General features: G+C 38.8%; 2 protein-coding genes across 8 annotated transcripts in view; one reads left to right on the top strand and one right to left on the bottom strand.

Annotated features, from left to right (window-relative positions):
* On the top strand, positions 1 to 2,761 carry LOC117827698 (aurora kinase A and ninein-interacting protein). 4 transcript variants are annotated; one of them, XM_034704360.1, is made up of 4 exons: positions 1 to 119; positions 705 to 818; positions 959 to 1,115; positions 1,327 to 2,761. In XM_034704360.1, the coding sequence occupies exons 2-4, from the start codon at positions 726 to 728 to the stop codon at positions 2,358 to 2,360; spliced, it is 1,284 nt and encodes a 427-aa protein (XP_034560251.1). In that variant the 5' UTR covers positions 1 to 119; positions 705 to 725; the 3' UTR covers positions 2,361 to 2,761. The 4 variants fall into 4 exon arrangements, with proteins under 4 accessions (XP_034560251.1, XP_034560255.1, XP_034560253.1 ...); XM_034704364.1 differs by having other exon boundaries at positions 1,008 to 1,115; XM_034704362.1 differs by having other exon boundaries at positions 37 to 169.
* The window catches only part of cap2 (cyclase associated actin cytoskeleton regulatory protein 2), a 26,469-nt gene continuing 3,901 nt past the window's right edge, over positions 2,681 to 25,248 (bottom strand). For all 4 annotated transcript variants that reach the window (XM_034704367.1, XM_034704365.1, XM_034704368.1 and 1 more), the window contains 12 exons: positions 22,651 to 22,778; positions 22,400 to 22,500; positions 20,182 to 20,259; positions 12,761 to 12,904; positions 11,863 to 11,948; positions 10,118 to 10,223; positions 6,043 to 6,238; positions 5,314 to 5,471; positions 5,097 to 5,220; positions 4,926 to 5,008; positions 4,575 to 4,718; positions 2,681 to 3,741 (listed from right to left, as the gene is read on the bottom strand). In XM_034704367.1, the coding sequence (XP_034560258.1) occupies positions 3,658 to 3,741; positions 4,575 to 4,718; positions 4,926 to 5,008; positions 5,097 to 5,220; positions 5,314 to 5,471; positions 6,043 to 6,238; positions 10,118 to 10,223; positions 11,863 to 11,948; positions 12,761 to 12,904; positions 20,182 to 20,259; positions 22,400 to 22,500; positions 22,651 to 22,768 (1,422 nt within the window). In that variant the 5' untranslated portion in view covers positions 22,769 to 22,778 and the 3' untranslated portion in view covers positions 2,681 to 3,657. The remainder of the gene's footprint in view (positions 3,742 to 4,574; positions 4,719 to 4,925; positions 5,009 to 5,096; positions 5,221 to 5,313; positions 5,472 to 6,042; positions 6,239 to 10,117; positions 10,224 to 11,862; positions 11,949 to 12,760; positions 12,905 to 20,181; positions 20,260 to 22,399; positions 22,501 to 22,650; positions 22,779 to 25,248) is intronic.

The following is a 25,248-nucleotide window of genomic DNA, read 5'->3' on the forward strand; positions in this document are numbered from 1 at the left end:
TTTTTCATTTTTACCCAGGCAAACGACAGGGGCAGCCAAACGTTGAGGCGCGAGATTGGAACAAAACAGTAACGAGGACGAATTTCTCAACAGAAGACGGCCAATTAGGTTTAATACGTGTAAGTCATCGCAAATGGAAACTTAAAACACTACTTTGCTATTTTATGAGGTCAGTTTAGACGTGGGATGATAATCTTTGTGGTTAAAAAAAAAAGTAGATAATGTTTTTGCTATTCAAGAAGCTTCAGGTAGCATATAATGATGCATATCGAATTTTCCTTAAACTACCAAGATGGACCAGTGCACGTTATATGTTTGTATCAAAACATGTCCCTACATTTCATGCTGTACTGAGAAGTTTGATGTATAAATGTATGTGTCGCTTAGCTGATTCAGAAAATGAAATATGAAGGGAGCTCACTCAGCCTACATTAAGTGACGCATGGTATTTTTCTTGCTTTTGGAAACATTGGAACAAATGCCTTTTTATAGTTTAATCAAAATGAATGTATAAACTGTTGTCATATGATCTTTTTATTTCTTGCTGGACATGTATTTTACTTATTTTTTAGTCTTTTATATTTTCCCCTCTGCTTATATCCATCCATCCATCCATCCATCCATCCATCCATCCATCCAGAGAAACAGATAGCTGTTACCAAATAAATACAATTTATTTATTATAATAATATAATATTTTGCAGATCCGTCCTCCAGTCTCCATAATGAAGACCTCTAAACCAGCCCCCAAGACCTCTGTTCAAGAGGAGTGTGGTGTTTGGCTTGACACTGTGCAACTTAAAGGGAAAGCTAAACAGGTGAGAAACAAGCGTTCCATTTTGACTCAATGGCTACTGGTGTCCATTCAAACTCTCTTATCTCCGTTGCCTCTTATTTTGTTATTGCACTTGATTGATTTAACATGATCACATTTTATTCTTCACATCTTCACTCTCAGAAACGCCTCGCCCGTCCCATTTCTAAACTGTTGAATCCCTTCTCTGGAGGTGGAGGATATAATGTGGCGGTGGCACTCAACTTCACTCAAACTAAAGTTGAAATGCCAAAGACCAAACAGAGCTCGATTTCAACTTTCTTCACAGCTCAGCGCAGAGGTAAGTTTAAAAAGTTCAGCAGCTGTGAGGTTGTATCATTTTTTAAGGTTATTATCTTGATCGATTTTGAGAAGCAGATTAATCCAAAGTAGATGGTTGGCTTACTTGAGTGTAGACATTTACGCTGTCTGTTTGTCTTATCTGTTAACATTAATTTAGACTGACTGTTTAATATGTCATTAACATTTCTTTTTCTACATTTACTCAAAAGTACTCAACAAGCTGACTACGTCTGAAGTGCCAAAGGTGGATGACTTGGGTGAAGAAAGGGTTAACACTGGATCCATCTCTGCCTTGACTGTACCCACACCTGTGACAGCAAGAAAAAAACGGATACGTGAAATACACCATAACTCTCAGCCTGACGTGGACCACGAATGGAATTATGAAACTGTGACCGAGCCTGAGACAAAAGTGTGCCAGAAGCAAGAGGCAAGCTGTATACCTTTTCCAAACGTGCACTGTGATTTTAAAGAGCAGGCTGAGGAGATCAATCTACCGCAGAGTAAGAGGAGGCTTATTTCAACAACCTCATTGTCAGAGGACAGTCAATGTCCTCCACAGGCATGGAGTCAGGACCCGTTGCTTACATATAGCCAGTATACTGAAGATGAACTGGACCTTACTTACCAGGAAAACAAAGTGACCAAGAACTTCATTGACTCTGAGCCAAGTTTCTTTGGCAGTCTACAAAGTGAGGAGGCTTTCGATGCGCTCATGGAAGGCAGAACCTCAACTCAAAAAGCTTTCAAACACTTGAATTCTTCTCAGAGGGATGTTGAGAAAGAAAACAGTAGGTTTTTGTCTTCAAAATCCCCAAATAAACATTCAACTCTCTGTCATATACGATCACTTTCGAGTCTTAAAACGACAGAACCAAAAACGTCTCCTCAGAAAAACAATCCCCCGTGCCCGTGGAAACAGCCGAACCAACAGGAGACCCCTGACTCGAAGTTTAAGTGGACAAAAAAACCAAGACTCTCTCCTCTGAAAAACCAAGCAGCGCAGCAGTCTCACAGAGCTGTTGATGAGGACAGTCTGGCCATGTTGTTCACCCAGGACTCTGAAGGTCTTAGGGTGATAGCTCACAGAGGACTGCAACCAAGGAGTCCACTCAAGGACCAGAGTAACATAAGCTTTGGGGCTGTGAGAAGTAGAGCTTTTAAACCTATGGAGGAGGAGGTGGATGAAGAAGATATGTTTTTCACTCAAGACTCTCAGGGACATATGGTGATCAAACACTGAAGAAGCATTTCAAACTCGGTTGCAGGAGTCTTGTGTTATGTATAGTCTGGGTGTAAACAGTAAATCTCGACTTTTAAATTATTTTCAAGTATTTGTTTTTTTCTCATGAGGCAAGAGTCTCTGTTTCTTAAATTTTTATTTTCATATTGATTCCTTAAACCGATCTGTAAATATTTTTTCTTTGACTGACTTATTCTTAACTTCAGTCTTCTGTAGTTTTGTTTTTTTTTACGAAGGTTTTTATTCAGTTGTTCTCCCTTTTGGTCCATGTGTTCTTTTAAGGTAGAAATGTCTCTTACAAGAACACCAAAAAGCAAGAATTGAGGGTTTTGATTTTATTTAGAAATGATACATAATACATCAAATAGTTTTTGAATGTAAATTAAAAGTTTTGAAATGTATTGCTAGTGTACAGTGTCCTCCATTAATCTGCTACCACGTGCTACGTCTTGGTAAAAATTGAGTGATGTCCAAAGATCTACAGAGAGTATGTGAAGTTCTCAAAGTAGAAAGCTAGTCTGTGCTGGTTACTGAAATAGTAATATTCAGAGAAAAAGTGATAGTCCAGTATTTACTTCATTTCTCAGCTCATTTTGATTCCATGTTTCCTGTTGAATACCTTACATTTACACACCCACTATGTCTACTGATGATACTCTACACAGTATTATGCAAAAGCTATAATCTTCAGTGAACAGTGTTCAATAGGCTTAATTTGCTAAGTGCAGCAGTACTACATGACTACCATGCACTACACACATCTAAAGATCTTACCTAAAATACACTTAACTAGATAGAAAATATATCAAATAGTCCCACACTTCACTTCTGGTTTCCATTGTCAGCTGGGCTTATGAATCTCATGTGTGCGTGTTTTTTTATCTAGACTTTTTTGTAAAATATGTGCTACTGCAGTGGTCTAACTTGTGCTTTAGTGAAGCGAAATAGTAATGTAAAAAACATAGTAAAGGGGTAAGAACAGTGACTCCAAGAAACTTTGAGAAAATATAAAGGAGATAATATTTTGAAGATAAGAATATGTAATCATAATATGCTTGTATTTTAACCTTTACATGTTTGCGTATAAACGCCTTTATTGTCATGGCACAGAAATAAACTTGAATCAGCTTTCAAAGTGCTGGGGAGACATGAAGTCACAGTTGGGGCAACAAAGAGTCAACTTAAAGTAAATCAGTTGTATCGCCTGCAAACAAAATCCCTTTTTTATATCTCAGAAAACCAATGACATCTGAGGGTCAGTTTGATTACTAAAACAGTGATGATGGGAAAGTGTTAATCAGCCTGCGATTTCAGTCGGTTCTGTCATTAGTTTGGAGCCGGCCCAAACAGTCTTGAACTGCTCTGGTACTGGAAACTCCCTCTGTAGAAAAAACGAGAATAATGTCACACACAAACTGAGCATGAAAGATTTCAGTAAATAAAACAGTCTTGTTGGTTATCTAAGAAAGTGTTTTTCAACCTTTTTTGAGCCAAGGCATATTTCTTACAGTAAAAAAATCCTGAGTCACACCACCAACCAAAACACACAACAATACAAAATTACACATTTAGTCTCTCAATTTATGAATCTATTTATCTGAGAGAGGGACTTTGGCTACATCTTTAACTGCGTCAGGGCATCTAATTTACAATGGCTTTTGCAGGTAGTATCAATGTCTCTGCCACAGTGTGTTGCTTTTTTATTTGGCTACAAGTTCAGCTACTAAGTAGCTAGCTTTGAGAGCTGGCACAGACACCGTTGTAGTTTTTCTCATAAAAGTTGCCTTTTCCACCACCAATATTACGCTCTTCATCCAGGTTAGAATTTGTCCAGGGCCCAGTTTGGAGTTTCATTTTTTCCTTTTTGAATATTTATATATTGCTGTTATACGCCTACGTCTTATCACATACACCTCTCGCACGCACCATTAATTCTATTGTCTTAAATTAACAAGGTCATTAGTGTGCTTTATTGCCACCCAGTGGATGGGTAGCGCAGGTCAGTACATGGACGAGTACTGAATTACTCCGCCAGTCACCACACTGCAGGCACAGACATACTCCGTGGCAAATTGTTTGCAGTTTATGAATAATATTTTTTTTGGACTAATTAAGTGAAATTGGAAAATGTCCCACGGCACACCTGATGATCTGTCACGGCACACTAGTGTTCCACGGCACAGTGGTTGAAAATCACTGATCTAAGAGACTCACATAATCCCCATCTTCTTGTGGTATCATTATGTTCATCTCCGAGCTCTTTGCACTGACAATGTCACAGTTGAGAGACTCTGTACTCAGGTAGACCTGGCAGCCTTCTGTCTTGTTGATGGAAATAGTGGGAACACTTCCCAAAACCTATGGAGAGATTACTTGCAATCACTGACAGGAATGTGCAACACAAGTTATACTATTTCAAAAACATGTAAAATCAAATATTCAAATAATGCTTTGATATATGATAAGAGAAGTGCAACAGAAGTATGACTTGTACTGAATTTTTTTTATAAATGAGCTTGAGATGAGCTTCTATGCTTGAAGTTCCTTGTTAAATATTTTGCCCACCTGTATCTGAATTGCCTTGGAGTTGATGATTTCAACAATCCCAACTACGTTCTCAAAAACCAATCCCAGCTTCTTACAGTTGTCTGGATAGAGAAAAAGGCAAAGTCATAATCAGAAACTATACATTTAATAAAACAAGCAATCATTTCAGTTTGTTATCAGGCAGTGTACCGATGATGATGGAGTTGATTTTGCCCTTAATCTGCACGGTGGAGTTGTTACAGTTGAAGATGTAGGCCACCTGTTTCAGCTCTGTCTCCTCAATGACCAAGTCCGGTTTCTGCTCAAAGTTCTCCTGCAATGACAGAACAAATTCAATCCATAAAATGTATGACAAAACAATTAATCTGTGATGGAAATACTACTGAAAGGTAAACTTTTCACATACCACCCTCCACTTCTTTCCCTCCAGCTCCAGCAGAGGGGGTCTTTTTTGGACAGCTGCTCGTGGTGCCTTCACAGCCCCTGTGGACTTGGTTGGCGTTGCTTTTGATCGCAGGTTGGGATTTTTATGGGTCTTTTCACCATCTGATACACGTTTCAGACCTACAAATGGAAAATAAGAGGGTTATAACAAATATTTTAAAAATGTAGAAGCCATTCGTCTAAGGACACCAAACACATCTTAACTTTATCAAATATATTTTGGGTTGAAAACACTGAAGTTTAAAAGATAAATTCAAGAATAAAGCTGGAAAATTCAGTTATACTTGATCATAAGCATATACTTGTATTGTGTGTTATAGACCCAGAAATGTTAATACATATACAAGCACATGATCTTATCTTGTGTTATCTTGTTTTTCTTTGTGTTTATTGGTTTTAAATTATTTTCAACGAAACAGGGTTAACTCTACAACCATTAATTTACTGAGCATACCATAATGGTAGTTGTTGTCGAAGTAGTGGTTAATCTAAGTCGTCATTATCAATGCCATAGAAAAATATTATTTGAAGTTACTGATTAATTATGCTCAGGGATTGCATGTAAATGAAATACGAAATTACAATTATTTTATATGATTTCTGTAGCAGCTAGTGATGATTTTTTAAAAAGATGTGTGATCTGCTCCGTTGATATTGTTGTCTTCCACTTTTTCCCCTCAAGTCAGCCCACCTTTTGTGATGTCCATGCCCTGGTTGAGCTGAGCAAACAGCGCAGAGTGCTGGGCTCCTGTGCGGCCAGCTTGAGGTTGGGAGTCATCATCAGTGAAGACAGGAGGAGGACCAGGTGGAGGAGGAGGAGGTGGCCGGGGACAGGGAGCACCGGAAACAGTGGACGGGTCAAAGAGAGAAGGAGGAGCAATGGGGCCCTTAGGTGTGTAGATAAAGTCAAAGTTGGATGGTTACATTTTAATACTGATTTGTGAGATTTTTGTTAGAGAAAACACAGGAGTGACAAGTGTTTAAAAGATTAAAGCTGCAGTGATCAACCTCTCCAGGAGGGGGGAGTATTATACAAGAAATATATGGAATCTTGTTGGTAGTAACTCATCCCTTTCAACCAGAGATTGGCAGAGGATAGGAGGTCAGTTGTTTTTTATTAATTTGGTTTTAAACACTGTTAGGCTGACCAGCTTAAGTTTACAATAAGGTGAATGCTATGATTATTTCTAATTCCCCCGTAAGTCGTCTCTTTAGGAGAGACTGATACACACACTTACACACACTCACATTTGCTGTCTGAAGACCTTGCACAGCTGTCAGACACACATGCACACACATCTCTCTGAGGAGCTAAACTGTCAATTTATTCACTTCTGGGCTACAGCTGAGACTACTTGACCTTTGACACAAGGACACATGTGTCGAGCATATCATAGCTGAACAATACTGACCTGTTACACTAAACAGCTCAGCGCATACCAGCAGATTAGAGCCAGCACGTATGTGTATGTGGTTTTGTGTGTGTGTTCGTGCACGGCTGTAAAACTGTCTGACTGCTTCTTTGTGTTCATGCCTGCTTGTATGTTTGCGTACATTTGTGCATGAATAGTTGTACACAAACATGCTTGTTCGTCCTTTTACAGATGTTTTGAGCTATCTGGGGATTTTTGTCCACATTTTTAGGTTGATAAAAATATATATATATCAAAATATATGTATATCACTACTGTGATAACTGAAACACTCTGATAAGCTTAATCTTAAATCTTCATTGTATGAGTCAAAACCAGTGACATTGTTTTAGAGATTGAAGCTAGAGCCAAAGGTTATCGGCTGAATATTTGAATTTATTATAATGGACAGACAGCTATATTAATAATCAATTAAAAAAGAGGGTTTCAAGCAAGATAATTGGCTCATATTTACTATATCTAACTATAAACTTGTTATATTTTGGGTTTTGGTCTGCTGATCAAACTCACTTAACCCTCCTGTTATGTTGCGGGTCAAATTGACCCTTTTTAAAGTCTATTTTAGGCAATGTATGCTTTCCAAACCAGCTAAATACAGCATAACAATCTGGGCAGAATGTGGCAGAAGAGGTGTCATGTTAATTTATCAACATCTCTTCATAAAAAAATAATAATAATAATAATTAAAATTAAATTAATAAAAATCTATGTCATATAAATCTATTGTATTTATATTTAGGGCTTTCTAATGTACGTTTAAAAAAGTTTCAACATGAATTTTCATGAAAAACAAGAATGAGAATTAAAGAACACCAATGGAATAAATCTTGATTTAAATGGTTAGTAATGGAGTTAAAAATTGGATTTAAAAAAAAAAATTATTTGGATTTTTTGGGGTTCTGACACTTTTGGATAATTGAATATGCCCTGGGTCAAATTGACCCAGGAACATTATTGCTGTTCCAGAGAAACGAACATAACAGGAGGGTTAAGCAGTGTTGGACGATTTGTGATCAAGCAATTTTTTTTACATTTTTGGACTGAGAAATTAGTTGATCAATTAATGGAGAGTTCTCATTTAGATTGTGATTCTTACTTTTTGGTCAGGAGTCAAACCAGTTCTCTCACACAGAGTGTACTTTTCTTGAGGCTATAAAAACTGCACAAAATTCATGTTCTCTAAAGACAAAACTTTTTAAGGGGCCTAATCTGAAGCATGAAACTAATTTGTTGGTTGATGTGTGTTCCTGTGTGTGCCTTTGTATGTAAAGCCTCCTCCATATGTCAGCCTTTGCATGTTTGAGTATAACCCTAAGCGTGTCACTAAACCCCGATCTGAGCAGCAGATGACGGCTGCGTTTCAGGGGGACCAGCCCTGTGGTTTAGGTTACTCAGGCTCAGGCTGTGTGTACACAGACTCTTTGTCGGGGTCCTTCTGTGAAGAAAACCTCCATTCAAGTAAACCCTGAAGACCACCTGTTAGTAGCACACACTCCCTGCCTTGTACACACTCACACACACACACACACACACACACACACTTCAGCTCTATCGTCTGACAGCAGGGACAACAGCTGACACACACGAGGCCACTACAAGCTCTGGAGTTTCAAACTGCAAGAAAACACTTGCAAATACAGCTGCTAAGCATTAGCTTCACGTAATGTTTAAGGTAATCATATGAAGTTTAATGAATGGTTTGACATTCTCAACTTAATTTGCATTTATTTTATCCCCCATGTATGAAAAAAGATACCACCGTCATGTTTGTATGGTAAATATCAATGCTGCAAGTTAGCTTACAGCTCATATGAGGAGTTACTGGGATATAGACAAAAAATTTAACAGTGATGACTCTTTGTGACATACGATGGCAACCAAGACCATCAACAACAAGATTTTCATATTGTAAATCTATTGCCCGAAAGCGCTCTAGGGGGTAGGGGTCAAATGAGATGATTTGTAGCACATTAATGAACAGCCTTTTCCTTTTTCTTCCTCCAAAGCAAATATTAATCGTGATACATTTCACTATTAAAGAAAGGAATATGAGTTTTTGTTCTTAGAAAACATACTTTACACATGTTCAGGATAACAGAAAATATGTATAAAGTACCCCTTTGTCCACAGGGGGCGGCAAAATTGACAGTTCCATACACCAAGACTGAAAACAGCTAAAATATTTGTGCATTCAAAAGGCTCATTTTCACTGAAGATGATTGAAAAGATGAGTTTATTAGCATTTTGAAAATTGGCAGCAGACATGGAAATAGTTAATGTTTTGGTGGTTGGTTGGTCAGTCAATTTATGGTGTCACTTTTTCATGTTATCTAGTTCTGTTTCTGGGGAAATGTTTTCATTCCCTACAGCCTTGTTGTATCTGTCATTTTCCTTTTCCACATGTGTTCCCTGCTTGCTAGCTTGATAGATTTGTAGCCTTTGTGGCTTCAAGATGCCTACAGTGACCATAACTTAGTGACAATGGTTGCTGTTACCTGGCAGAAGTGTTCTTAAATTTTAACCATGTAGCATTTTGTGTCCATAACTTTCTATAATGTTGCCACACATTACAACTGAAAGTGGCATTTGCCTCCTAGCATGTTGAGAAGTCTCTGCTCCTGGTAAAATAATAAGACTGTGTTTTAAATTTTAAGAGGAGCTGGTAGACTCATTTTATTATTTTTGGACAGTCATAGTTGTTGTTTTTTTATTATAAACTTCCAGTCTTTTATGCTAGGCTATGTTATGCTAACTGTCTCCTGGCTGTAGCAATGCTATCTTTCAAAGACTGTATGGGAGTATTAGGAAACAAATGTTCCAGTAAACACCTTTTCAGTAAATAAAAATGATAAATCTCTCTTGCTAAAAAGAAAAAGAGTTAAGTGTGTATTAAAGGATTTAGTTGTGGGCCATCATAATCTCTAGGATCTAGTGAGTGAGTGTGAGCGCAGAGGAGCCCCTCAGCACACATCCATAAACAGAAGTGTGTGTGTGTGTGGGAGTGTCAGAGGTTTTTGTGAAATCTCTGGGGAAACAGAGGAGAGCAGCCACTGGAGGGAAGCTCATTCATTCATTCATGCTCTCTGCAGTGGTTTATGTAACCGACTGCACCATAACTAAAAATGGAAATGTACGCAAAAAGTAGCAGTTAATTTGAGCGCTGATGTAAAAATATCGAGGCCTGTGAATGGAAACTAAATGAATACAAAGCTAAGATAACAAACATGTTGCTCCAGGAGTCATTTTGTGTTTTGAGTAAATTGTGCTTTGTAATTTTAAGAGAAGAGGAGGAGCTGGATAATGGTAGGTGTGATTATAGTTTGTTGAACTCACACTCTTGCTCCACACCAGTCCTGTAGTGTGGTGCTGCTTGATGAAGGCCTGCATTTCTGTCCAGATTGACAGGTACGAGCACACCCAGTCTACATGACGTCTGTCACTGGAAGAGAGGGCAACAAATTAGAAAGGTGACATTACGTAAAACAGAGAGGAGGACAAGAGTGATGAGGGAGGAGAAAAGAAAAGGATGATCTATGAGAAAATATTGAAACAGATGACAAGAAAAGGGAAAGCTGTTAAACCCTGTCCAACCACATTACACAATTTACTGAATCATTTCACCTAAACTTGTAAAATTTCTTGAGAATTGTATTATTCTTGCCACAACAGGCAGTTGCTGCGTTCCATGAATGTCTTATCAAAAAAAGATTCAATCAGCACATTCTTGTTGAGTTGTGTAATCTGTCCAACTCCATTGTTTAAAGTCTGATGTTCAAAATATTGTCTGTTTGAATAAATCCTGTGGATTGGAGTCCGTGTGCAGGTTTTCCTTTTTTGGTAACACTTACAGTAAGATAACAAAGCAGTACTCCTGTTGGCATCTATTCTTTCTAAAAATAGTTTGTCTTCTTTCCTTCATTTTTCCTTTTCCTCAAGCTATTGCTCCTCAGCTGTGGACTGAAATTTATAATCAAGGTAATTTTGCTTTTATTCAGGACAGCTGAAGAGAGAAAGGAAAGTTGGGGAGTAAACAGTGGGGGATGACTTGCAGCAAAGGGTCGGGCCAGGAGTGGAACAGGCAACTGCTCCAACAAGTACCATAGCCTCTGTAGTCCATACATTGGGCATACTTACAAGCTGCTAGGCCAACCAAAGTATTTTTGAAATCCTTTTATTTATCTATTATTACTCACCATCTGCACTTTTTCAGTCAAATGTTATTTCTATGAGGCAGTGCACTTCAAACTATTCAATTCTCTTCAATCTTAATCTCTATTTACAGATTGTATATAACAGTGTAGAGTCTGTGGTGCGGGGTCTGGATTTTCAGCATGGGAAGTGTTCTGGTTTCTGTTTGTAATACGTTTGTATTCCGAGCAGTATTAAACAAGCAGCTTACACACAGCTGTCATGACGTCCCACTTTTTATTGATGATGGCCAGAAGAGAAGAGATATCCTCATGCAAATGCAGCTGACACTCCATTCTAGATCAAATCTTAAACTTGAGGGACAGATCTTCCTGATGCTGTGCTGTGTAAGCCAATCAGTGGTTACATTTCCACACTTCCTGGAATACATCATAGATTATCAATCCTACCTTTATTCAACAAAAAAAACACTTTAATAGATGTTTTTTCCTCTCCTCTTGTGAGTAAATGTTGAGAAAAAAATTATTTTCAGAATTATAACACTGGATTATGCCTCTGTGTCACATACTTTCTGGTGAGAACCTCTTGAAAGAGACAAACGGGCACTACTCCAGGGATGTAATAGGTCAAAAATGATGCAGTTTACGTCTGCAACACTGCACAAAATAGGAGATCCTGGAGTCGGGAGTTGTTGAACTGAAACCAACTACACCAGAATTACTGAATAGTTGCAGTCAGTTTCCTAGAGGCATATATGATATATATGGAGTCTACAGACAATGATCTGTGATGATTGCAGATGGGTTCTCAGATTGCTTTCCTCCAAAATGGTTTACTTGTTTTGGATTACCCATCTGAGGCAAGTTCATTAGTCAGATTATTCACTTTGAAATTGTTAAGTGTAAGAAGCGATGGCTGCCCGCACTTACGTTTCCTTGTAGTCTTTCAGCACTCTGTTGGTGTAGAAGGTGGCAGCATCATTCATCTCCTTCACATACGGACCCGGCTTCTGACACTAAGAGAAAAACCTTCATTAGACGCACTGTGACAGTTCAAACTGTCTCACAGACTATGTGAAAAGGTTTCATTTTTAGAATACTTTTTTAGACTAAAAGCAGAAAGCTCATTATGTCACAATGTATTTAAACATGTGTGATAAGTTCTCTACTGACAGCAGTGAACATAAACCAGAGTTTTTTCCTTTAGGCACTCAAGTGGAAAAGCTTTGATCTTAATCTAAATGAAAATCATCCCTACTCTTAGAGGAAGATGTGAAACAGAGACTGACAATGAGGCAGATATGTGTTCCTCTTACAATGTGTTGTAAGAGGAAGACAACATGGTGGGCTGTGTTTGGTTATACTCATCTGTCTGTATGAAATGTTATTGTAGTTTCTATGTATTTAATTTGAGTTTTAAGCAAAGTACTGCAGTTGGCTTTTAGATATTTTTCTCAATGCTTGCATTTTTAAATACATTTATGAGATTCAACATGAACATGGTTTACCTCCGTGCAGAAATGTTTCAGTGTTTAAGCTTTTAGCTGGCAGTTTATCTCTTGCATACAGGTTTAATCCCAATAGATATCTCTTTATTTCCTTTAAAAACAAAAATCATGCCCTTTCATTTTAGCATTACCGTTTTTCATGTACCGTATTTTTCATGTCAGTAGACCTGAATGTTTTCTTCATGCATGTGCATAGTTTAACAGATCAGCCCTGAGTGACTTTCTGTCTATATATCAGTGTGCTTTTAAATGTTGCTATGGATATAACGCTTTTCATGTGTGTTTGTCTATCTAAGAGAGTTAATCTAATTTCTCCTTACCACAGCCACCCAGCCAAGAGCAGGGATGCTCTCGCTGACAGCTGACAGGTGGTTGAAAAGGTTGCTGCCGCGGTTTCTTTCTCTGAAGCTCTGGATCTCCTGGATGTGATCTGAAATTGGCTTCAGCAGATCCTGCAACTCTGTCTGCAGAAGAAGAAGAAGAAGAAGAAGAAGAAGAAGAAGAAGAAACAATGTTATACAATAAGAACCAAGAAACAAGATTGGATGGAAAGGATTAGACTTAAAGCCCTTTAAGCAACATCATACATTTCAATCTGATGACAAAAATCACTGGTAAAGCTCGACAACATCGGTGGATAACTTAACTAAAACATGAGAGCATATTTCACATCCAGAGTTCTTTTAAGCATGCTTCGGATACTTTATATTTTACAATCCTCTCCTTGTTCCCCTTGCCCACCCATACCTAGCCTGCTGTAGTTGCCAAGTCAGTAATTCGTAAACTAGGCTAAAGGACAGTTACTAATTTCATTAGCCTGAGCCTTTTTCCATTGGAAGGACCAGATCTCAGCTCTAGTGAAGCTCTTCTCCCAGCTCTCAGCTCCCCTCCCTCCTCATCGCTGCGATACTGCAAACATTCCTCGGTTCATGGGGAGATCCCTCTGGCCTTGTAAGGCATACCGCTTCTCCAGTGTTTACAGTTTATTGAACATGCTCCTGCACACACTAAGATTCAGGAACACAATGTTGCTGCAGCAGCTTTTGTTGCTGATCTGCAGTGGACTGCTGCTCATATGTGAAATATGTACTTTAAATGATCTGTGACAAAACTGTTTCTTCATGAATAACACACAGCAGAGCACTCCTCTGTTACTGAAGAAGCTGATTAATTACATGCATCAAGATAAGCAGTGTATTTGCATGGATAACATCAGCTACTTCTTAATTAGATAAACCTGTATACAAAGATTGGGTTATGTTTCAATCTGTGATTTTATGCTTACGTGCAAGGGGGAAAGAGACAGAGATATTCTTTCTCCCTTTTTTAAATCAGATTCTTCCCTCAATCAGACGCACATGATCTCCATGAGCTGAATACTCGCATCTTTCTCTGTTCTCGGTCTTCCCACTAAATCCAACTAATATCTGTGTGCGAGCAGCTTTAGGGCGATATATCTCCCAAAACAAATGTACTTTAAACAGGGAGGTACTGGGCGAGCTGAGAAGGAATGTACAGATGATTTGTTGAAACACAAAAGTGAGTGTCACAAACCAAAGAATTACATGACGAGATTTTTCTATGACCTTTGTTTACTTTACTCATTACTCAACTTGCTATTTTTGCAACTTATTTTTTAGTTTCATGATTCTTTATTAAACAAGTTCATTTTTCAATTCCTATTTTTTTTATATGTTTAAGGCAATTAAGTTCTCCAACCAATCAATCTGCACATTTATGAAACTGGAATCTGATGAATGGCCTTTTTTTTCTTGAAAGAATAACTCAACATTAAATGTCTTGTCAAAATAGTTGCAGGTTTCGTCGTCCTCATTACGGCTGTCTGAATGGCAAGGCAAGGCAAGTTTATTTATAAAGCACCATTCATACAAAGAGCAATTGAAAGTGTATTCTCCCAGACACTTTATAAATCAGAGTATGGACTTCAACATCACTTATGGTGCATTTCAACCAAGAGTTCTGGGGTCTTTCAGCCCCCAGAACTACTTTACCCTGAACTAAAAAGGTTCTGTGCCTGTGTCTTTAGACGATCATTAAATACTTATCTGATGAGGATATTGAATCTGAAAAACTCCCTATGTGTTTCAACAGCTGTGTATACTCCACAAACACTGGCACGTTCAGCTGAAGGTCTCCACTTTACAGGGTCACTTTTTGAAACCGTAACACCGGAAGAGATGCATTGGTGGTGGGCTGAGAGAAGACTACTGTTACAAGCTGCTAAATCAAGTGAATCACAGCTTCTTCTTTTGAAAAGCACACACACACACAAAACAGATAGAACAAATTAAAGAAAGAGAAATCAAGTGAATCACAGATGTGTGTGATGTTATTTTGGACGACGGGTGGAATAAACACACTGCGGTTATTCTACCAATCAGACACGTTCAGCATTGCAGGCCCTGCCCCCCCAAAAGCCCTGGGGCTTTTTGAAAAGTACTACCCCCCTATCAGGGGCTTTTTAGGGGGGGGGGGGGGGGGGGGGGGGGGATTATCAACCCCTGAACTAAATTTCGACCCTAGTTCCACCGGTCGAAATCCACGTAGTTCAGGGGTAAAGTCCCTAGATCCGGGGTAAAGTCCCTAGATCCGGGGTAAAGTCCCTAGATCCGGGGTAAAGTTCCTCCGGTCGAAAAACTCCTTTAGTCAGGCTGGAGAGTGAGGGGGGAAACGGATAGGACTGACATCGGGAGAGACAAAGAAAAAAGGTGCAGACAGGATTCATTGAAACAGGAGCTGTATTCTCAGGTGATAACACCTGTTAGTGTTGAGGAAAATCCTCATGTACGAGCTTGAACCAGTTTCATATATATGTTTCTGACCTTTCAGCAATCACCCACCAGGAACCATGAAACCACAGATAAATGTTTGTGTGTCTTAATTCTTCGCAATGTTGCATAGAACACCTCTAAAAATCTCCATGTGTTGGTTGATCTTTACTTATTGAACTACATTTTATGCACAAGTAATGAACTACTTTTAATAGAAACCGAAGGCATATTCAGCTCTGCCCTATAGGAACATTCACTTTACATCAATACATAGAAAAGAAGACTGATGATATCATTATGTCTGTACATCAAATATGAGCACTGCAAGTTAGCCTAGCTTACCATTAAGACAGCAAATAGAGGAAAACAACTAGAGTAGCTCTATCCAATGCTACCAAATTCAGCTTTCTTTAGCTGACTAACCCGCCATTTTTTGTTTGTTTAATAAGGAAGCTAACCTTCTGGGAAGCTAACACTTGCTTCAGGTCTTGAAGCTAAGCTAATCATGTGCTTGTCAAGTCTTTTATCATATGTTAAGTGTTTCTGACCCTCTAATCTCTCACCAAAAACAGGGAAATGACTGTACTCCCAGTAGAGTCAAACTATTAATTTAAAACTTCTCTGAAAGAAGTAAGTAAGAAAAAAAGCCATAAAACAACCATTAAAATGATTAAAAAGCTGTAGTTTGAGCTTTAATTCATACTTAAGTAAACAAAATGGTTTACAGGAACATCACATTTTGAAAAATTACAGATAGCTTTCTTGCATAGAGAAAAAAGTGCGACACCTCACTCGTATCTGTTTGCTAGCTAGCAATGATGTTGGTGCTAGCAGCTATTCAATATAATTTAGCACGCAGGCTCGAAACAGGGCTAAAAATAATTAGATCTATTCAGAGATTTACTAAGTTTTGTATTTTTATCTTAAAATATGAAGCCCATGCGGAAGTGCTTAAAAAAAAAATGTATAACTCTTTATTTTTGAAGATACTAAATTTACGAGTTTTGCCTAAATACAGGCATGGCTAATTTGAAAGGCCCACCTCTTAACCTCACACTAGCTCGGAGTAAGTTAGGTTGTGTTCAGCATTTCAATGTGGCAGCCGCCAACAATCGGCTTGAAAAAAGCGCTTCAGAAACAGATGGGTGATGTCACAGATACTGCGTCAATTTATTATACAGTCTATGGGTGGCAGTCTATTGTTTCGCTTAAGTTATTATCTTAATCCATCCTAGTGTTGATTTAATTGTTTTGTGTATACTTCTGTTCCCTTAGATGTTATTATATGCTTTGCAATCTGTAGGTATTCTGATTTCATTCAAATGCCACTTGAGAACTATGATTTAAATTATTAGAAAGCAAGCTAACCTGTACTGCAAGTAATGGTAATTTACATGCAGAGAATCGTGTGCTAATTTACATTATGTAACTTTATCTGTGTGGGAGCTGGAGCGATATTTTCATGGATGTTCTGTCTGTCTGTTTCTGTGCAAGATTAAACGGAGATGCAGAGAGGAGTGATTCCTGGTCTCATAGCATCATTATTATTTACAGCACAATACATAAGTCAACTGGTTGCATGTACATTCCTGCTATTAGCACACACTTGCTAACCTCTGGGCTAGCTCTGAAGGGTTTCTACATGGATACAAATTCTACCGAAGCAGGGATTACACACTGTAAAGTGGATACAGACAGAAAGAGAATGAGCCGACAAAGGATAAAAAATGTCGGCTCACATTATTTGATGGGTGGCGAATGAGCTCACTGTGCTACAATAGCAGAGCGTCCCAGCATTGGCTTCCTATACAAGCACTGGATCAAAGGAGGAGATTGGAGGGCAGCAACACCAGACCAGCTGTAGGAGGGTTTTTTAAAACAGTGAAAGTCTGCACTGTGTGAACCAGCAACAGACAAAATCGCTGAACGTACGCACGCACTCACACAAGCACACACACACACACGCATGCACGCACACACACACACACACACACACACACACACACACACACACACACACACACACACACACACACACACACACACACACACACACACACACACTTTAAGTTTACAGGCCAATTTGAGGTCAGATGAGAGAAGCTTACTTTCTTTTGCTCCCTTGCTCTCTTTGTCTCACACTTTATCTAACTCTCTCTCTCTCACACAGTCTGTCAAACACACACACACACACACACACACACACACCCACACACCCACACACACACACACACACACACACAGACTCAAATATAGAACATGCCCATAAAAAGTCAGAGAGCACAACAGAGCTGAGCTGTAGAAAGACCAGAAGTTTGTTAGCTGTGTGTATGTATGCGTGTGCATGTAAGTGTGTGTGCGAATAGTTAGAAGGGGCTCTGCTGGTCAGAGTCACACACACTTTTTCTTCTCTTCACAAGCTCTATTCACAACCACAGATAAGGATATAAAGGACTGGTTAATGGATTTGTTTGTACCGTGTTTTTAGGAGAGGATTTGTCAAGGAATTTTATGAGCGGGACCTCAGTGTCTGCATTCAATGACATAAACTGTTTGTAATGTTCTTCAGGTTCAGGTACAGAAAACTGATGTTAAACTTTGTAAAGCCAGTGTAGCCTTAGCTTCAGCAGGGATTTTTTCATTGGGCATATTTTGAATCAGCCTTTTTGGAAAATTAGAAACATGGTACAGCAATGTTGTGTATTCATTTGTGCTGAATTGACTTATACAGTAGAAATTGTAAATCCAAGATTGCGACAGCACCCATCAATCATTGATAATTATACTGGGGCTTATTCTTAAACAGTCAAACAAACATGTCTGTTTTTAGATCAAATCAAACCCAAGTCTGTAGAGCTAAATTAATATATAGCTAAATGGTTGATGCACATTATTTTAAGCAGATTACATATGGCCAACTCTGCATTCATACAATCATGTTGAGTTTTCAATCATCTTGAAAAATGATACTTGAAAGTTGTTTTCCTTCACTGCTACCTTAAGAACTTAAGGACTTGTGAATTATACACCAGTAAAAATGGGAAAACTGCCATCTTGCATCGCCAGGTTTCTACTGTATCATAGAACGGACAAACTAGTAACATAAAGTTTTGCTTTTTACAGTGAGTGGCTGCCCATAAGGACCAGTTGGGAAACGAAGTAGAAGAGAGTAATTGTTGTGCGCAAATTTATATGTATTGATACACATTCTTGAGAGTAAAAATTTGATGACGATGTGTGAACACAGCCGGGCAGGAATATATTCAGGGAAATTCAAGTGAGTGGGCAGGAGTGATGACTCTTCTATCACCCAACCAAGGAGCGACTGGTGCAATCTTCATGCACATAATAATATATAATCATAATGTGGATGCTTCATACTCTTTTCTGCTTATCAGAATGTTCTTTTCAACTCATTCATTGGCGCTACAAAATACATCCAGCTACATGTAGCATTTATATCTGCTTCATCTGCCATCTTTGATATCTTGTAATTATTACACAGTGATGCCCGCAGCATCCTTTTTACATCATGCCCTACCTCCTACCTACCAACCCATTATCAGACAAGGGAAGCTTCATGCTCTGAGAGACATGTGTGAATGAGCAACTTTAGAAAATTTCAGGGGCAGGCTATCCAGGAATTTTCTCCAAACTTTCAGGAGTGCATGTGTGAAAAAAGCTTATGATAATTTAGGTATCTCAAAGATGTTTTTTGTTTTCCCATTTGGCTGAATTTCATCTTATATTTCCCCTCAGCCACTCCACCCCTCTCCTGTCCCTCTGTCCCTCTGTCCCTCTCTCTCTACAAAACCCCTCACTCTTTACTTGTTTGCATTTCTGACAATCACTGAACACTCTTTTCACCGCCTCTCATCCAATGACCTGACAGATATGGAGTAATCACTTCCTGGTGGGCTCTGTGGAACCAACCAAATGCGCACGCGCACACACACACACACACACACACACACACACACACACACACACACACACACACACACACACACACACGCACACACACAACACAAACAGAAGGCCAATGGGATGATATCAGCTCTCTCTCACACACACATTTACACAGACAGCTTTCTCTAACACCCCCCTCTCTCTATACGTGAACATGTGGGGAATGTGTTGTATTAGCGTTTTCGTAGTCAAAGAGCAGAGTAATCCCTCTGTGAACGGCCCGGCTCGCTGGGGGACACAGGAGGGGGAGGACACACAAGTCTGAGATACAGATCAGATGATTCATGTGACACATTTTATGCATTTTGTAACATAAGATAAGTCCTCTACATCACATTTCTGTTTATCAAATACAAAAACAGCAGCAGCCAATCATAGTAATGGTGTCAGGTCACATGGTTTTATCACTCCAAGAGAATGTTTCAACAACAAATAGTGCAATGACTGATATTTGAACAGTGAGGATACAAAAAAACTCTGTGCAACTGGCAACCAAGTTTGCCTCTAAAAATGCTTTGTGGGCATGTTTTAAAGCTAGGGTTGGTAGTCAGATTTAGAAACACTTTGTCCCAATGGCATTCAATACATAATGTGTTCTTAAAAAAGAGCGGAAAAAAAGCTGCGATCTACAGATGGAGTAAACCTGGTAAAACATCAACCAATCCCTGCCATCAGGAGCCAAATTATGAAACCAATCAAATTTCACTATGATAATGTTTTGGTGTTTTCTTACCGCTGAGTGAGACATGAGTCGACGTAGTGCAAAACACAAACAATGTGCTGAGGACTGGTTTTGAATCAGTCCCGATCATATGGTCCCGAATCAGTGGCGCTCGTGTATTTGACCGTTACCATACCCCTGACCGGGGTACTTCTTTTGGGGATTAAATCTGACATCCTCTGACGTGACCGCACCAAGTCAAGTAAATTTGATCAAGAGTGACCGAATAAGTTGTCTTGGAATAAGTAGGTTTCAGTACCTTTGCAGGTTCCTGATGGATGGCAGCCATCTTTAGGAAGGTTCGCTGAGTCTGCAGTGCGTTGTTCAGCATCTCTGCCTGTCAATCACAAAGAATGTAAGTCAGATAGGCTGGTCAAAACATCAAATAAAGTATTTTAGTTTATATTTATATTTCTATTTTACTTTTGCAGCAAGTCATATCACTGACTATTTATCATGTCACACTGCCTGCTCTTGATTCTCTTGTTTTACTCTATACTGTGTTACCTCCATATTATACAGTACTGGAGTAGGGAGTGAATCTGTCTGTCTACGACATAAAAAGCAAAGTATTGTAAAACACTCACACACACAGACACACACAGGCGCACACATATACACAGAGTTTTGGTTCGTCCTGGCCAGCTGTGTCCTGTGTGTGTTTGAACCTCCAGTTGCGGGCCAAGGGAACCACCAGGGAGGCTTTAACCATAAAAGGAGCTCTTCAAACAGTGAGAAACTCCCTTTAGTTTTCACTCACACACTCTACCTCCTTCTAACCTGGTTCAGTGATGGGACACAGATAGTAATCTTCTCTTTCAAGGTGCACAGCAAAAAGCAGTGTTTTTTCACATTCTTCTTTAAATCTTTCTCTGCCTTAATTTTTTTTTGTTAAGGAGGAATCTTGTTGTTTTGGATTTATCACAAGGGCAAAACACTGTTTCTATTGCCAAGTGGCTCAACACAGAACACACAGAGTCCTGGTGGGAGTACAGGTCATTACCAAATAAGAAAAAGCGTTCCACCAGCAGTTTGATAAATGAATGTTGGGTCAATCCTCCCTGGCTTGAAGAGGACAGGAACCTTTTTCACCCTGGACCTCCCATACTCACAATCCTTCAGATTTCGACAGCAGTGAACGCCTTGATAGGATTCAAATTAGTGTGTATGATGTGTATAAATTTACATTTGCCACACAGTTTCTATAACACACCTACCATTACGCTCACGGTCTGTTAAATGTTGTCAATAACTACAAGTCTGTGTTACTCTTTGACATTTGGGATATATAATCATGAGATGAAAAGTGATCTTTCCTCAGCAACATCGTCAGTCCTATTTATTTCTACCTAACATTTAACACATTAACATTAGTAAGGAAGGGCTTTGAGAGTTATATCTCTATTATAGTCGTAATGAAATAAACAGACTGCTTTATACTCTGATAAACTTGTCTCTAACTTTGAAAAAAGTTACCTCATCCCTCTTTTGTCACCCTTAGCATGTGAGAAAGTTATTCCCGCTTATTGAGTTCTTTTATAAAATTTGACAAAACTGATGTTTTTACAAGTTGTTTTAAAGATATATTTTTCTAACTTGTCACATTGACTTGAAGAGATGTTATTGAAGCCCTCTTTTACAGCCTTAATGTTCTTTACTTACATTCTTGAATGAAAGTTTATACTGGCACTAAAGAATAACTGAAGACCAATACCAGTAAGTCTGATTCAGCTACATTTGTCTCGACCCGTTGTTTTGGAATAATTGTATGGTATTGTATCATATTGCATCATATTGCATCATATCACATCACATTGCATCTTCTTGCATCGCATCCTAGGGTAGCGTGTTTTGTCCTCTGATGAATCTTATTGTGTCTTATCTTGTTGTGCCATATCTTATCGTATCATAACATATCATAGTGCAGTAGCAGTCAGTTTCACACTTCCATTAGGTTGAGACAGTTTGATGAGACACATTTTTTTCTAAACTGAAAACAGAAGCAGTAATCATGGAGAGAAGAATGAACTAGGCATGTATAGTTGTTGCTTCTTCCACCACAGCAGACTGACAAACCAGGCAGAGTGGTATAACAATAGCTGTGATGAAATGATCTGTAAGCTGCATCATGTGTGCATGAGCAGGTGTTGGTCTGATTCATCATTATTACACAATGTTTGTGAGGAAGAGTGTAGAGTCAGCATTTGAGAAAGGTTTTGGTTTACTTTCTGATCCAAACAGAATAGATTCTATCTCCTGCATTTTATTCACATTCACGTATACAATGCAAATAAGTAACTATGACAGCGTAACTAATAAAAGGGATTTCAAGTAAATTTTCTGAGGTGAATTATGTTGTGTTTCAATGTCAACAACAACTTCCATAGACTTTCTTGGATTAGTGTTTTATGGTAGAATAACAAAGCAGACTTTTATTTAACCTTGAGTAATGACTGACAAAATCCAAACAAACTTACATGTTTCTCCACCTCGCTTCCGATGGCCCGACTGAGGTTCAGATATTCTGTCACTGGACCTTTCAGTACGACATCAAAGGCCTCAATGCACTGACACAAACCTGGAAACACAGAGAGAAATCACTGCTCTAAGGTTCAACTTTGACCACAGTATACTGAGTCTCTGTTCAACATATGAGTATTATGTGGTTGAATAGAATAAAGCCTCTTGCAAATTATCTCAACTGAGTATGATTAAAGCTTTGACTTGCCTCCATCGATGCCATTGACACAGTCCCCGTTGGCCATGCTGCTGGACGCCTGCACGGTGACGGACATCTTCTCAAGGCGAGTCACAGCTCGCTCCAGCCGCTCCATTAAACCCTCCATGGTGACAAATCTGAAAACAAAGCAGGGGTGGTTTCTAAAGCTGAGCTATGACCTTTTTGATCTAAGACTGATGATTAGTGTAGTGATACAGTGTGATATTTGACTTAACTCATCACAGAAGTTTCTCTTAGTTTTCCCTTTAAAGCATGGAGTACAGATCACGTCTGGGCCCTGAGTTACACAATTGCTTTTCAACTATCCAATCCTGCTGCCCATTTTGTTTTCAAATAACTGTCCCATGTCATGACAGAGGGAAACTCAGTGTTGCCTGTGCAGTGGGGTTTTATACAGTGCCTCAGTTTGAGCTGTCTGGCTCTCTGCCATTCACAACCTCATGAACAAATCACACATCAGCTTTAGAAAGATGCTGAAAGTAGAGATAGGCACAGACACAAAAAGAACACGTGTTTGAGACCTTTCATCATATAAAGTTATTAATCTATTTGTGGTTTGTTCAGCCGCTGTAACCGTTTGTTTTATTGCTAATGGAGACCAAGAAAACAGTGTGACCCTTGTAATGCTCCCTGTGATGCCGCCACTGACACCAAGTTCATATTAAAAGGCTTTCATCAGTGGGCTCCAGCATTGTTTTGCCTAATTCAGTGACAAGTAAAGTGACTTAATAGCTAATTATTAGAGTCTAAATATTTGAGATCATTATTTTAAGCACAGGCAGATGTGCTGTGTTACTTCCCACGATTTGAGAAACAAAAAAAACAAAAAGCATTTTTCATGTTTTCTACAATGGAGACCAAAAAATGTGCAAATAATATAGCATAACTAATCATATAGTTATATATACAGAAAAAATATTTCACCACTGCAAGAAGTTTGTTTTCTTCTCGAGCATTTTTTACTTTGCTGTCCCTGCCCTATTATTCATGACTGACAGACAAAGACTTTCTGAAATTAACATAACATTAAGAATGAAAAAAAGACCTCAACAAATACTTTCCACTGTATTTTCTATTGATTACCACAGGAAGTCAACCAGCTGATTACAGGAGTAGTTTTGTACCTTGTTTAATTAATAACCTGTATTTAAAGATTGCTCTCATTGACCCTGAATCTCCTGATATCATTCATACAGCTCATGACAAACAACTCCTTTTAATTAAACATAACTCATACAACAAACACTGTAATCAAGACTTAATCCAAAACCAGATCAAATTTCAGGATTGACAAGGTAAGATTACAGCTAGAGGTAAACAAAGCTCTAGCTGTAATCAAATGCCACACGTTTGAGACAGCAGCTCAGACCATATCATATCTCTGTTAACACTGACCAGCCATATACATCACTGTGAGGCAATGCAGGCCTCTCTCCAATATTCAGTAGTCAACAGGCAGGAATTCAATCCAGCAAATGACTGCATGTTTACGCACACTACTGCCAGGTAACAAGCACGTCCCAAACCGACACCTGCTGCCTTCATGTCCAACACAAAACACAAATCTTTCTTATTATCACCTTTATTTGATTTTCACTATTTATAAAAAAATATATCACATTAATATGGCATAAATATAGACTGGATTGTGTTCCCTGTCTGTAATCTGTGTAAATTATGTCTTGTAATTATGTGCTGTGAGGAGAAAACACGTCCTGAGGATGGGCGTCATCGAGACAGCTCTCTGGGGAAACCTCTCAGCAGTGCCAGATGCCTTTCGTACAGGACTCAGCATCTATTTCTGCTCTCTGGGTCTCAACAGCTCTGAGACATGCAGGAGCTGAAATCTGGAGATTTCAGCAGAGGCAGATCTTAAGCAACAACTTATAATGAAGCAATGTCTACATCTGCTGCAGAACATGTTTAAAAGAGTCAAATCAAGTTTATTAACTGATCTGGTAGCAAAACCTTTAGGCACTATACAAAATGTGATGTTCAGGTATCTCTCTTAATATTTGGCTTGTCCTACAAAACTTTAGTAAATATAACAAACAACAACAGACTCTTATTTTGGTGACGCACAAACCAAACTGAAGGAGAAAAAACCTCAGCTCGATGTGAAAAACCTTAACATGCATATACTCTGGTGGCTGCTGCCTGCAAATGAGACCAAAAGGGATCCGTGATTCTTTCATATTCTCTATGCAGGCTGGAAGGCTACGACCTACACAGGTGAAATATGGGAAATGTTCCTAAATGTGTACTGTTGCACCTGTAACCATTGCCAATGTGATATCACGGCATCCTGGAATGCATGTGTAAATCAATGTAACAGCAGAACGTCCACCAAACTAGGATTTTCCAGGGGTTGTTACATTATTTTTTCCAAGATATCACCTGTGGTTTTCACATTTTATGGATGTTTTACTGATAAAAAACAAACTCATTACTAGTAAAACAAAACTGCAATTTAATCAACAGTAAAATCAATCGTAGATTCTGCAGTTTTAGCTTCAGGTTGTATACCCTAAACAGAGGACTACGACCAAGCTGCATTTCGTATTTAAGTTCAATACCACTGTTTCA

Source organism: Notolabrus celidotus, chromosome 16, assembly GCF_009762535.1.
Source record: "Notolabrus celidotus isolate fNotCel1 chromosome 16, fNotCel1.pri, whole genome shotgun sequence".
Classification (NCBI taxonomy): Eukaryota; Metazoa; Chordata; class Actinopteri; order Labriformes; family Labridae; genus Notolabrus; species Notolabrus celidotus.

Coding starts and splice junctions, on each gene's coding strand:
- LOC117827698 (XM_034704361.1), top strand. Junction 819..958: donor TTAAAGGGAAAGCTAAACAG/GTGAGAAACAAG, acceptor CTTCACTCTCAG/AAACGCCTCGCCCGTCCCAT. Junction 1,116..1,326: donor CTTCACAGCTCAGCGCAGAG/GTAAGTTTAAAA, acceptor TTTACTCAAAAG/TACTCAACAAGCTGACTACG.